The sequence below is a fragment of the Bos javanicus genome, chromosome 8, assembly GCF_032452875.1.
Source record: "Bos javanicus breed banteng chromosome 8, ARS-OSU_banteng_1.0, whole genome shotgun sequence".
Taxonomy (NCBI): Eukaryota; Metazoa; Chordata; class Mammalia; order Artiodactyla; family Bovidae; genus Bos; species Bos javanicus.
Window position 1 is genome coordinate 18,032,841 of NC_083875.1, and position 13,452 is coordinate 18,046,292.

Sequence of the window (13,452 nt, forward strand, 5' to 3'; positions counted from 1 at the left end):
CCCCCCCCCCCCCCTTTTTTTTTTCTGGTCACATCTGAGAGCTTTATTGGACACGGAGCGGCACCAGGGCCCACGGGCCGGCACACTGGCCCGCGGCCCGGGGCAACCAGGGCTGCAAGAGGTGGTTCCGTCCAACGGGTCTCAGGGTAAACGGTAACCGCACCACGCAACAACAGTCTACCTAAGGTTACTATAGAGTTGGGAGACGGAGAGCTGCTCCACAGACGTATGAACAGGTCAAATCTTTATAAATAAACATCCAGTGAAGAGAAAATGACAACTCTAATTCATCCTTATACACAGAGCACTCTAGGGCAGATGGGCGGGGGCGGCCGGAGGCTGGCGTCCTCACTGGTCAGGGCCGGGGTGGGGTCTGGTGGGCCCAGATGTCCACAGCACGGGGCGGGGCGGGCAGGGGCGAGGCTGGGGCAACAGACGGTGGGCACTGGGACACTGCGCATTTACAAGACCGACTACTGGCGGGCGGCTGCCCCGTGCGTGTGTCAGGCTGTTCGTTGTGGAATGAGAAGGGGGTGGTCTTGACGTCAATTGTATTCTGTGGCTGGCGGCCCGCAGGGCTACTTTGTGGAGAGGATAAGGGCGACGATGAGACCGTAGAGGCCGAGCACCTCGGCGAAGATGAGGATGAGGATCATGCCCACGAAGAGCCGCCGCTGCTGGGCGGTGCCACGCACGCCTGCGTCCCCGACAATGCCGATGGCGAAGCCCGCCGCCAGCCCGCTCAGGCCCACGCTCAGGCCCGCGCCCAGCTGAAGGAAACTCCTGTAGAGACTGATGCCGTCATTCAGGGAGCTGGCGATGAGGACTGCCACCACCAGACCATAGCTGGCGATGATCCCCGCCATGACCACCGGGATGATGGACTTCATGATCATCTCTGGCCGCATGACAGACATGGCTGCGATGCCCTTGCCGCTCTTGGCTGTACCGTAGGCGGCGCCCCGGGCGCTGAAGACCGTGGCGGCTGAGGCACCCATGACCGCGAAAAAGGAAGCGTACTCGGGGCCGTTCTTGGCCTCGGACATGTCTGCGGGTGGGGAGGGGGCGAGTTCAGCGGACCGAGGCCGGGGCGAGGTCGGGCCGGGCGCGGCGGGCGGCGGGCTGCGCGAAGCGAGCTGTCCGAAGGCTGCGAAGGCCCCATTTTTTGATTTTTTTTTTTTGATATTGAGTTGTATGAGCTGTCAAAGAAACAGTGAGGAATTTACAGGATAAAGAAACTTAGATTTGGCATGTGTAATTTGTAAAGAATCTAAACAGAGTTTGGGTTTGGCGTAGTAAACAAAAAAAGTAACAGGAGGCTTCTTGGCTGTAATTCTCTGTCTCCACTGTAAAGCCGTCTTACTTTCAGATGCAGGAAATGCACTTTTTTTTTTTGGCTGTGCTGGATTTTCATTGCGGCATGCAAGCGCTCTAGTTGTAGCACATAGGCTTAGTTGCCATGTGGCACATGGGACCTTAGTTCCCCGAGCAGGGATTGAACCCATGTCCCCTGCCTCAGAAGGTGGATTCTTAACCACCAGGCCACCAGGGAAGTCCCTGGGAGTGCACTTTTCACATGAGAGATTTATTTTCTGCTTTTCAGGGAGACAGAAGAGGCTCAGAATTTTCTTCTTGGGTTCACTGCTTCTCAAGCAACTTCAATTCAAATAATTAATATGCCATTGTAGCATATTTTGCGGTGGCCCACCCTCAGCCCCAACATCATGTTACAAGAAACCTATTACAATGTCTTTCCAGAGAAAAAATGTGTAAATATGGGATCATTGAAAAGATCAGACTGTCCTCCATATTTGTGCTTTGCTTTCAAGCATTATCATTTAAGAAGAATAGAGGATTCTCTAATTAAAGAGCAACCTTGACCTAAAGAGGTATTTTACAATGTTGTGTTAGTTTCTAAAGCAATTATATTCCAATAAAAAATAATAAGCAAAAAAATGATGGCTGAAGTAGGTGGTCCATTAGGGAGGGGCTTGAAAAAGTTTGTTTATTTATAAAGATTATTATAATGATTTCATTATTGTCTCATTTTTTAAATAATGAAATCGGGTATGAAAGTAAAAAATAATAGAGGTGTTTTAAACATATTATTGTTCAGTTAAGAGAAAACAGACTGTTCTACATATTTATAAGGGCTTTCCCAGTGGCTCAGCAGTAATTTGCCTGTAATACAGGAGCTGCAGGAGACTCAGTGATATTCTCCAGATCCAGGGTTTGATCCATGGGTCGAGAAGATTCCCTGGAGGAGGGCATGACAACCCATTCCAGTACTCTTGCCTGGAAAATCCCATGGAAAGAGGAACCCGGTGGGTTACAATCCATAGGGTTGCAAAGAGTTGGACACGTCTCAGGTGACTTAGCCTGCATGCAGGCATGCGTTTATAAGTAACAGCTGGGGAGGTGTGGGGGAAGGTTGAGGGTTGGCAGAGACAGAAATAGCACTCACATTCTAGGCTTTGTTGGCTCACGCGGAATTTGGGAGGAAAGCACATCCTCCTTGATGACACAGCGGAGGAGCTTACTTCCTGTTCCCAGCTGGCCTCACGACAGGCTCTTTTCTGTCTCACACATTCAGCCCTGAGAGTCAGGTGATGACTCCGGCCACCCTGCTTCGGGCACTGTGCCGCCCGTGTTCCTTTACAAGGCCTGGTTCCCAGCTGTTTCACGGTGGAGGCATCTGACACTCTGATAAATGAACAGGCCATCGGATATTCCATCCAACAGAGGGCAGTGGCTCACTGAAACTCTCACATATTTGCTCTGAAAATAGATTTTCCTGAAACTTTCCACTTAAATAGCTGTGGATTAACTTTCAGTGAGGCCAACCTAGTGGCAACTAAGCAGAGCATGTAACCCCAGATGGTTGGGCAGCCACACGTGGTCACAGTTCTGCCTTAATTCGCTGCTGATTACTTCCTTTGAAATTTGCAACCAGATTCTAAACTATTCACCTTTCAACATCTGGAAATGCTGAGCGCATTTGGTCATTTATTCGTCTTGTTTAAGCTGTACACCCGGGTTGGGTAAGACTGTATTTGCCAAAGCAGGGTAGACATCGCTGAAAGATTAGCCCTTCTGAAACACTCTTCTAACCTAGACAGGCTGTAGAAGGTTAGTGATTGTGTTCCTATGCAATCCTATTAGTGACAGCATTCCATATGATGCTGCCTCCCCCCAAAGCTTTTTTTATAAAGTTAAAAAAGTTTCTAATGTAAAGGTGGTATTATCAACAAATGCTAGTTTGAAAGAATCAAATAGGATTTCGAAGATTACCCTTCTTTAACAATGCCTTAAATTTTTATCTCCTTATCCATTCCGTTGCTTTCTTTCTCAAGACATTATGGTTTATTGTGTCTCCACTAGGTGCCTTGCGTGTGATTTACACAGTCAATGGCCCTGCTTTTGGAGCAAGTTAATGATATAATATCCCCATTTATATTCAGAGCAGTCAACACTTTCTAGCTCTCAGAATAATAAAAGCACCTGCATTTAATATACATGGAAGAATGGGAAGGCAAATAGCAGATAAGGCACAATCAGGTAAGTGTAATCAGATAAAATATCACAATATTATAGTAGATCAGCATCTGGTAATGACTTGAATTTTGAAAGACTGACAGACAGCATGGCCTAAAGCAGCCAGGCATACCTCATTCAGAGCACCTCTTCCCAGGGCTGATTGCTCCTCTCCTGTGTTTTCTGGCAGATTAAGCAGGTAGGGTTTCTTATTTTAACTCTTCTAGAACTGTATTGTGCTACTGGAAAAACACTGGCAGCGTTCCTCTCAGTGCCCAGATCAGAAACAAAAACAAATGATATAGCTAAAATAAAACCTGGCATCTCCCAGCAGTTATCTCAAATTGATCCAAATCAGTTTTATTAAAAAAAAAAATAAAGCTTGCGGTGATAGGCAGAGCTTTCATTTCCATCTCTGGACTTGCCAGCACGGTGTTGACATTTTATTCGGGTTTTTATTTTTAAGCAAGTGAAAATCAAGTTTATTAGAAACTTACTTGTCTCTGAGAACTTCTGCAGTTGTGACCCTTGGCAGCTAGTAAACCGAGCTCTAGACCTGGTGAACCCAGGTCTCTCTTGGCCTTGCAGGAGTCTTAATGTAACAGAACCATAAGGAGTCAAAGAGAAAGCTTTAGATTTGTAGAAGTCAGAAAACTGAACAAACCTAGTTGGTATAGGAGAATTTAGCAGTTTTCTTCTCCTTAAAAAAAAATTTTTTTTTTAAATGAAGTATAGGGAGATAGTGAAGGACAAGGGAGCCTGGAATGCTACAGTTCATAGGGTTGCAAAGAGTCAGACATGGCTTAGTTGATTTGCAATGTGTGTTAGTTACTGCTGTAAAGAGAGGGCTCTTCAGCCTACAGTTAGCCTGAGGGGTGGCTCTCTAGTGGGAGGATCAGGAAGCGCCTTTGGTCATGTGTGCATGCATGCTAAGTTGCTTCAGTCGTGTCTGAATGCAACCCCGTGGACTGTAGACTGCCAGGCTCCTCTGTCCAAGGGATTCTCCAGGCTAATATACTGAAGTGGGTTGACATGCCTTCCTCCAGGGAATCTTCCCCAAGAATTGAACCCATTATCTCTTAGGTCTCTCGCATTGGTACATGGGTTCTTTACCACTAGCGCCACCTAGGAAGCCTGTATTTGGTCATACCTGCTGCAATTTGACTAGACACTGAATGTAGGAAATGGCATCAACTGCCCCATCATTTGAGAAGGGCTGTATTCAGCCTCTTGTTCCTCAGTTCTTATACTTTTGATTGTTGTTCTCAGGGTGAGAGCCCTGGGCACTGGCCAAGAGATGTCTATTTCAATGAAATTTCATAAAATATGAGTATAAAAGAGATGAAATCATTGTTGCATTTAGAACAACCATTTTTTATGGAAATCACTCTTTCCAAAATGTCTCTGTCTCTTCACCTGGTTTAGTCGGCTTGGGCTGTGATAAAATGGACACAGAAATGAACTCTTTTACAACTCCAGAGGCTATAAGTCTGGTAAGGGTGTTGGCATGGTTGGCTTCTGGTGAGGTCTCCTTTCTTGGCTTGCAGACCGTGGCCATGTTCACATGTGCTCACTCGACCTCTTCTCTAAACACCTACAGGGAGAGAAAGGGTGGGCTTTCCAGTGTCTCTTTTTATAATGACACTAATCCCATTCTGAGGGTCCTACCCTCATGACTTCATCTAAACCTGTTTACTTGTCAAAGGCCCCATCTCCAAATACCAGCACTTTAGGGGTTAGGGCATCCCCACATGAACCTGGTGTACCCCAGATCGTAGCATCATCCAATTGTATCACTGTGGCAAAGTCACTAAGGCTGAGACAAAGACAGCCATTGTGTGGCCAACAAGGCTGGCATGAAGGGTGTGAGTAGTTCAGTCCTCAATGGAGCAAATGTCAATGAAGTGGGGCCCTTGACAACAGTATTCTTCATCCCTTCTTTCACATACACCCGTACCCACCCTCACTCATTCCTGCCACACCCACTTTTGACTCTGGTGAAAGAGAAAGTGCACGTGTCAGGAATGAAATGGGAAAGCCACAGCTTCAGGATATTTATGGTGCCAACATTCTCTTGCCTTGTCCATCACACTTTGCACCCTTGCAGTAATATGGACTGATCACTGATTTCAGAATGATAAATGAACCCATTCAGGAGCCTCACTCACCCAAGAGTTTTCAGTTATATTCTGCATGTGGAGGATGGAGCAAGAACTAAGTTTTCAGATGTCTAATGATAGGAGTAGAAAGTAAAAAGGAGTTTGTGGAGAATCATGGGTTGATTTTAACACCCTATTTTCAGAACATCCCAGTCTATATAATGTTTTCCTTCTCATAATTCATTATTCAGTGCTTTGGGGAGGTGGGCTGAGATTTACATTTTACGACTGAAAAACTGTGAGCTTCTTCAGGGTCATGAGAAGAGACCTGGGTTGTCAGTTTAAACATGAACTGTACAGTATTGAAGATGGAAAACACCTCCTTCCACAGTTTGTTGTTTGTTTTGCATTTAAGCAGACAAAGCATTCTGTTGTTCTTTTAACTTGTCATTTAATAAGTTTGGCCATGTCAAAAAAGAGACATATCACTACCTGATGTGTGATAGAGACAACCTTAGACAAAGCCCAACTGAGGCTATTTCATCCTCTGAATTGAAAACCTTTCTGTTTCTGCTTGAAGCCACATCAAGGGGTATTTTGTAAATAGTGATGGTGATATTGCAACCAGGCAAATTCTTCTCTGGTTCCACCTGTGCTCCTCACCCTTTCATCAGAGCCATGGTCCTGGAGAGCCAGGTTACTGCAGTAAGTAACATAGCTGTCTGAAGTATGGTGTGAGCTTGGATCCATCCTGGGTGTTTTGATGTTGTTGTGCTATATGTAATTGAGAATAAAGCATGAGTCTTTCTGACTAAGACTGTGGCTTATACGTTTTGCTACCACCATCCCTTTTGGAGGCAGATAAAGTACTAATCTTTTAGAAATGATGGTGGAAATAGGTTGAGGAGAATAAAAAGACTGGAGAGACATAGGGTTATGGTGGCATTCACCCACAAAAAAAGGAGAAGAATCATTACTTGCAGAGATAATTTGTACTGTAGGTAACAAAAAATGACTTCTTATTTAGTTTTTCAATTATATTTGAGTTGTTTACTCTGACCAGGAGAGACACTTGAGTTTCTCTTTGTTAAGTGCACATCCCAAATCTAAGCTTGGTACATTTCAACAGTTATTGAATAGAAAAGATTAGATCTTCATGCTTGTTAATTCTTAGGAACTAATTTAGCTTTATGCTTCAGCTTTCTCATTTCAAGAGCAGAAACATATTATTTTTATGCCACATTTCAAAATCTACTCATTTCTTAGCTAAATTCTCCAGGTATTTTTCAGAAGACTTTCTTTCCTTCTATGATGGGGCACAACAATTGTTTAATAAATTGTTGCTATCAAGACATTACAAAATACATATATAAATAGATTTCTAGGGAACAAGTGTGGATAGTTGGATATGACAAATTGTTAAATATCAAAAATGACTAGTGGAGAAAAACCATCTGAAAAAAATGCTAACAGCTGAGTAATGAGTGTTCCGATTAACATATTCTACAAATCTATCAATACTATGGCTCAGCATGTCCTTGTTACTCTCTAAAATTAATAATGACAGATACCAAGACCCTATTAATATTTTAATAGTCTAATAGGTCCAGACAAGCATGCAGCAGAGAAGAATGCAAATCTGTGGTCAGGGTTGCTGGGCAATCTCGAGACAGAGTCTGCCAGGTAGGAAAGCTAAGTCCTCGTAAAGCTTTCTTGACTTCTCTCTAGGTTCATTCCCATCTCAGGAGCTGGTTTCAGAAAATGTACTCATTTTGAACAGAAAGATGTGTTAGTACAAGGCAAAACCCGCAGAATATTTAGCAATCCTTTTGCCCACGATGTATTTTAAGAAATATTAATGTTCATGTCAGTCAGTCAGTCAGTTCAGTCGCTCAGTCGTGTCCGACTCTTTGTGACCCCATGAATTGCAGCACACCAGGCCTCCCTGTCCATCACCAACTCCCGAAATTCACTCAGACTCACGTCCATCGAGTCAGTGATGCCATCCAGCCATCTCATCCTCTGCGTCCCCTTCTCCTGCCCCCAATCCCTCCCAGCATCAGAGTCTTTTCCAATGAGTCAACTCTTCGCATGAGGTGGCCAAAGTTCATGTCAGTATGTATCCTTAAATGCTCTGTCATCTGAAAACTGGGGGAACTCTTGCAAAGAATATACATACATAGGTTTGAAGAAATAGGTTTTGTCTGATTCTAGTACTAGAAACCTCCTTGTTCTCATCATCTCCAAATTCATCTTTAGTAGAAATGATAAAATGTGATAAACTATTGAGAGATACTTGAAAGAATAAAATTGAATGAAACAAGAAAAGAAGTGTCTTTTGTTTCCTTCCTCCTATAATAAGTGTATTTTAAAATAGGGTATTAAATAATAAGTGTAAAGTGCCCATGGTGGTGCCAGCACAAAGGAAGTACGCCTTTAGCAGTGTTGGTTTTCTGCTCTTTTGTGCTTCTAAGTGGTCCATTTCCCCAGGAACCTTTGCTTCACCTTCCTGTGTGGCTTGCACTGTATTTTGCAACTCTCATAAAATTTTCCTTGGAGTAGACTTTGGATTATAGGCTATATTGAAAGTTCCCCCTTATAATCGTATGTCTCTATAATTTGATGCCCATTGATGTTGTTCTTTCGAGAAGGAGAGTCTGCCTATTGAGGGCTGTCAACACTGGATTGTATTGAAGCATCATTTGCTGAAAGCCATACAGGTCCACAGAGGAGAGACCAAATATTTCTCAGTTGGAATTTCTATTCTAAATACCGCAATGGATCTCAAGGGGGAGAGTAAAGGTGAGGGTGGAGGGAAGCCAGAAGAAAAGGGGCCAGATTTCAGGAAAAAAAAGAGAATAAAGAAGTTTTTGCCAGGAAGCCAAAATCTGTCTGCACACCCAAGGACTCACACCCTGAGATGTAGGTTTGGTGGCAGCTGCTGAAATCTGTCCAAGATCAGAATTAAATCTGTTCTTGGATTCTTCTTATACTTCAGCTGGCCATGACTCACTTTGAATCACCTGATTATACTTAGGGCTCAGAGACAAGAAATACGTTCTTCTCTCTCCCTTTCTTTTATATTTCCTTGCAACTTAAAAAGAGGTTGGCTTTTACTTTGGTCCTGACTTTGCTGCCAGTTTGCCTGACTGATTTTTCTCACTACAAGTCCCACCCAACTCTGACTCCTGTATACGCTTACTGTATTTTCTGGTCATTTTCACAGTTTTGGTCCTTATCCCCTTTCATAAAGGTACTGTGCCAGGCCACCTTCTTTGTCCTCGCTTTTTTAAAAAAATTACTTATTTGGCAGCTCCGGGTCTTAGTTGTAGCATGTGTGATCTTTAGTCAAGGCATGTGGAATCTAGTTCTCCGACCAGGGATCGAACCCAAGCCCCCTGCACTTGGAGTTGAGTCTTAGCTACTGGATCCCCAGGGAAGTCTCTTGTCCCTGCCTTTCGACTTCATTCATTCATGCTCAGGGCCTCCTCCAGCAACACCTTCAATGAAGTTTTCTTTTCCTTCTCTCCCTTCTCAGGTCTAATGACCTCCGCTTTCTTTGTTTCCACAGCACATTGAGCATAGCAACATGTCCCCGCAGGATTATGCTTCTATGCACGCATGCTTGCCTTCTTCACTGGATTGTCAGCTCCTTGGCGACAAGGTCTGTGCCATTCATTCTTATATGCCTGCTACCTAGTAGGTGCTGCTGAAAATTTGGCTGAACAAACATTCAGTACATTCTCTTTGGTTTCATGCAACAAAATAATCTGAAGTTAGTAGGAAGTTTTTGACATGTAGGATATTAATGAAGAGAATAAGTGCTTGTATTTTATTGTTTGTTGAAGACATGGAAAGCTATGTATGTTTAATAAATATGGGAAAAAAGATTGACTTGGTGAGGTTATGCAACACACCATCCTGGAGACTGGCATGATGAGGTACAGCAAGTGCTCTGGTCTCAGGCTCATAAGCCAGCATCCTAGCCATGGCTTTGCCAGAGACTCTTGCCATTGTCTCCTGAGGCTTCTCTTTCCTGGACGTAATTTTCTCATCTTGTAGAGTGGAGAGATAGGATGAGGCAATTTTTCTAAGAATTCCAGGCCATTTAAGCTCTGAAACACTAATCTATCATCATAATCACAGTTAGGGATTGCTTGTTAGTGCCAAGAAGTCCCATTTCTCTAGCCCCATCTAGAGGCAGTTAAACACTTCTTGCATCTTATTCAGACTTGGGGTCCTCTAGGTACTTTTTCTTCATTCCCTCCTTTCCTTCTCCTTCGTCTGGAACTACAGTTTTGCCAGAAGCTGCAGGGTAGTTTGAATGTGGTGTTACATGGTTCTCCTGTTCTTCCTGTAGGGTAGACTTTTTTTTACCTCTCATGGCCTCCTTTGCCTCATTACACTAGCCCCTCAGACAAGCTTTGGACCCTCTCCAGCTCACCCTTACCTCCAACTGGTCCAGATAAAATTTTATTTTATTATTATTTTTTTCAGATAAAAATTTAAAACCTCCTTGAATTTTGCCTTACCTTCATTAAAAGAAATTGTTTTTAATGATTTTTTTGGTCATACCTCATGGCATGCAGGATCTTGGCTCTCCAACCAGGGATTGAAGCCACACCCCTGGTAGTGGAAGTGCAGAGTGTTAATCACTGTACTGCCAGGCAAGTCCCTGTCTTCATTTTTTGTGTAAAAGCCACGCCACCATGAAAATCTGTGGCCATGCATCCTCAGCCCCCGTCCCTTTCTCCTGTTTGTTTACAGACCTCTCCCCCAAATGTCAAAAACTCTGGCATATTTTTATTATGACAATAGTAGTAAGTATTATTTACAGAATGTTTACTAAACAATAGTAGTAAATATTGTTTACAGCATGTTTACTACATGCCAGGTATTATGGTAGATACTTCCTTACATCCCTAATCCTTGTAGCATCCTTAAAGGAAAGGGGTGTGTGTGTGTGTGTGTGTGTGCGCGCGCGCATGCGTGCTCACATGACGTCCACCTCTTTGCAACCTCCTGGGCTATAACCCCTGCCAGGCTCCTCTGTCCATGGGATTCTCCAGGCAAGAATACTGGAGTGGGTTGCGATGCCCTTCTCCAGGGGATCTTCCTGACCCAGGGATTGAACCCACATCTCCTGTTTCTCCTGCATTGGCAGGTGGATTCATTATCACTGGCGCCACCTGGGATTTAGTAAAGGGCAGTTATTTTATATCAGTTTTAGAGATGAGAAAACTGATTCTCAGATAATTGTCCGTATTGTCTAACTCCAAAGCCAGCGCTGTCTCCTCTGCCTCAGGTTACACTTCCGCATATGCAGCTCCATATCAGGTTTTTTGTTCTTTGTTAGTGTCAGTTTTTTGTTTCAGAAACAATATTATATCACCAAAAAGAAAAACATTTCATCACTTTATGACATATCAACTTGATATTTTGTTTTTCTTTTACACTTGTCTATTCTTTGTTTATATTCACACATATTTGAAAGAGTTGTGATTGTAATGTGGATGTAGTCCTTATTCTAAAAATAATAATTCCATAACCATTTTCTTTGTTGCTTGCTTCTGTATTGTCATCTTAATGGCTGCCTAATTTTCATCAGATTGGTTTATCATAGATTAAACTTTTTTTTTTCTCCTATAGAGCATTTAGATTATTTCCATTTTGTACTGCACTAAATTATGTTGTAATGATACCTAAGTGCCTTTTTAGATCAGTGATAATGCATTGGCTTTTAAAACCTTTTTTGTCATGAAAATTGTGAAACATTCATAAGAGATCAGAAAGGACCTGCATCTACCAATCACCAGCTTCAACAGTAATCAACATTTTGCCCATCTTGTTTAATCTACTCCCCCACTTTTTTCTTGAGAACATTAAAGAAAATTTCACTTGTAAGCCTATCATTTCCCTTGTAAATACTTCAGGATAGATTTATAACTGATAAAGACTTTCCCTAATGTCATCTAATACTCAGTCTAGTTTAAACTTCCCTGGTTATCACAAGTGACTTTTAATGTTTGATTTGTGTAAATTAGGAGCCAAATATGGTCTACAAGTTGCAACTGGTTATTACATCTTTAAAATTTTTATTCATTCTAAATAGTATACACATATTTTTTTAATGGTATCAATTTATTGGAAAAACCATATGAGAAGTTGTATAGAGTGTCCCACATTCTGAGGTTGAGATGTTCTTATGGTTCATTTAATTTGTTTCTCTACTACCGAAGTCTCTTGGTATCCAAAAGTTATTGGTTCCAGGCCTCCCCACAGATATCAGCACCCATGAATGTTCTAGTCCCTTATATAAAAAGGCATCAGTTCAGTTCAGTTCAGTCGCTCAGTCGTGTCCGACTCTTTGCGACCCCATGAATCGCAGCACGCCAGGCCTCCCTGTCCATAACCAACTCCCGGAGTTCACTCAGACTCACGTCCATCGAGTCAGTGATGCCATCCAGCCATCTCATCCTCTGTCGTCCCCTTCTCCTCCTGCCCCCAATCCCTCCCAGCATTAGAGTCTTTTCCAATGAGTCAACTCTTCGCATGAGGTGGCCAAAGTACTGGAGTTTGAGCTTTAGCATCATTCCTTCCAAAGAAGTCCCAGGGCTGATCTCCTTCAGAATGGACTGGTTGGATCTCTTTGCAGTATTTGCATAAACCTATGCATACCCTCTCATACACTTTTCATACATAAGTTTTCTCTAGATTACTTGTCATACCTAATGCAATGTCAATGCTATATAAATAGTTTCCAGCCATGGCAAATTTAAGTTTTATTTCTTGGAATTACCTGGAAAAAAATGTTTTTTCAAATATTTTCCATCAGTGGTTGCTAAAATCCACAAATGGGGAGCCTGCAGATTTGGAGGGCTGACAGTATACTGGTTTGAACTGGTATTTAGATGTTGACTAAAGGAAAGACTAATAAGACTGACTCAATCTTTAAGAAAGACTACTTTGCAAATAAGGTCCTTTTCAATTTGAGGTCAAACAGCATACTTCTCAGAACATTTTGTCGGATCGTAAGCTTCTTTTCTATCTCGTTCTGTTAGAAAGCCTCTTGTACAGGCAGTTTGTTGGAGTGAAATGCACCTTTTGTGTCGCATGCGGGGAACTAGAGCCCTGCTAATCTTAGCTTATTCTGCCCTGGGTATTGGATCCAGTGTTAACATTAACTAATTTCATTTTAGCCCCTTCAACCTTGGTAGAAAACTAGGAGTTACCTGAAATAGTTTTGAAAGTTGTTAGAAGCCCAAGAAAAACCTGGATTTGAAAGAGGAATAATTGAGAGATGGCTCAGTGGTGAAGAATCCGCCTGCAGTGCAAGAGACACAAGTTTGATCCCTGGGTTGCGAAGATCCCCTGGAGAAGGCAATGGCCACCTGTTCCAGTCTTCTGGCCTGGGAAATCCCATGGACAGACAAGCCTGGAGGGCTACAGTCCATGGGGTCACAGAATCAGACACGACTGAGCACGCACCTATCCAACTAAGAAATGACAAAGGGTGGTTCAGTGTTTGACAATGAATGTTCCATTCACAGGTTAAGTTCAAGGAGATTGGGCAAGGCCATCGTAATGATGCCTTTGCAGGTTAGACAAGGCCTGAGACACACACCTGTTTTTCTGCTTCTATACTCTGAGCTTGGGTGGTTTAAACAAATTTTCTTTCCTTTAGAGTATGAATGTTGAATGTCATCATAAAGTAGTAAGTTCTTACGAGTCTAGTTCCATTATCCTGAATCCCTGGGTGCAATGAGGAAACCATGGCTAGAGCAGGGGAGTGCGGCACATCCCTATCTCGCAATAGTAG

General features: G+C 42.9%; 1 protein-coding gene across 1 annotated transcript; it reads right to left on the reverse strand.

Annotated features, from left to right (window-relative positions):
* Window positions 1-231: 231 nt before the first annotated feature.
* Window positions 232-1,162, reverse strand: LOC133252483 (V-type proton ATPase 16 kDa proteolipid subunit c-like). The gene has a single exon (XM_061425127.1). It carries the CDS (start codon window positions 1,044-1,046, stop codon window positions 579-581), a length of 468 nt encoding a protein of 155 aa, XP_061281111.1. The 5' UTR covers window positions 1,047-1,162; the 3' UTR covers window positions 232-578.
* Window positions 1,163-13,452: the final 12,290 nt, after the last annotated feature.

Bases quoted from the DNA above. Each gene is read 5' to 3' on its own strand.
- LOC133252483 (XM_061425127.1), bottom strand. From the start codon at position 1,046: ATGTCCGAGGCCAAGAACGGCCCCGAGTACGCTTCCTTTTTCGCGGTC.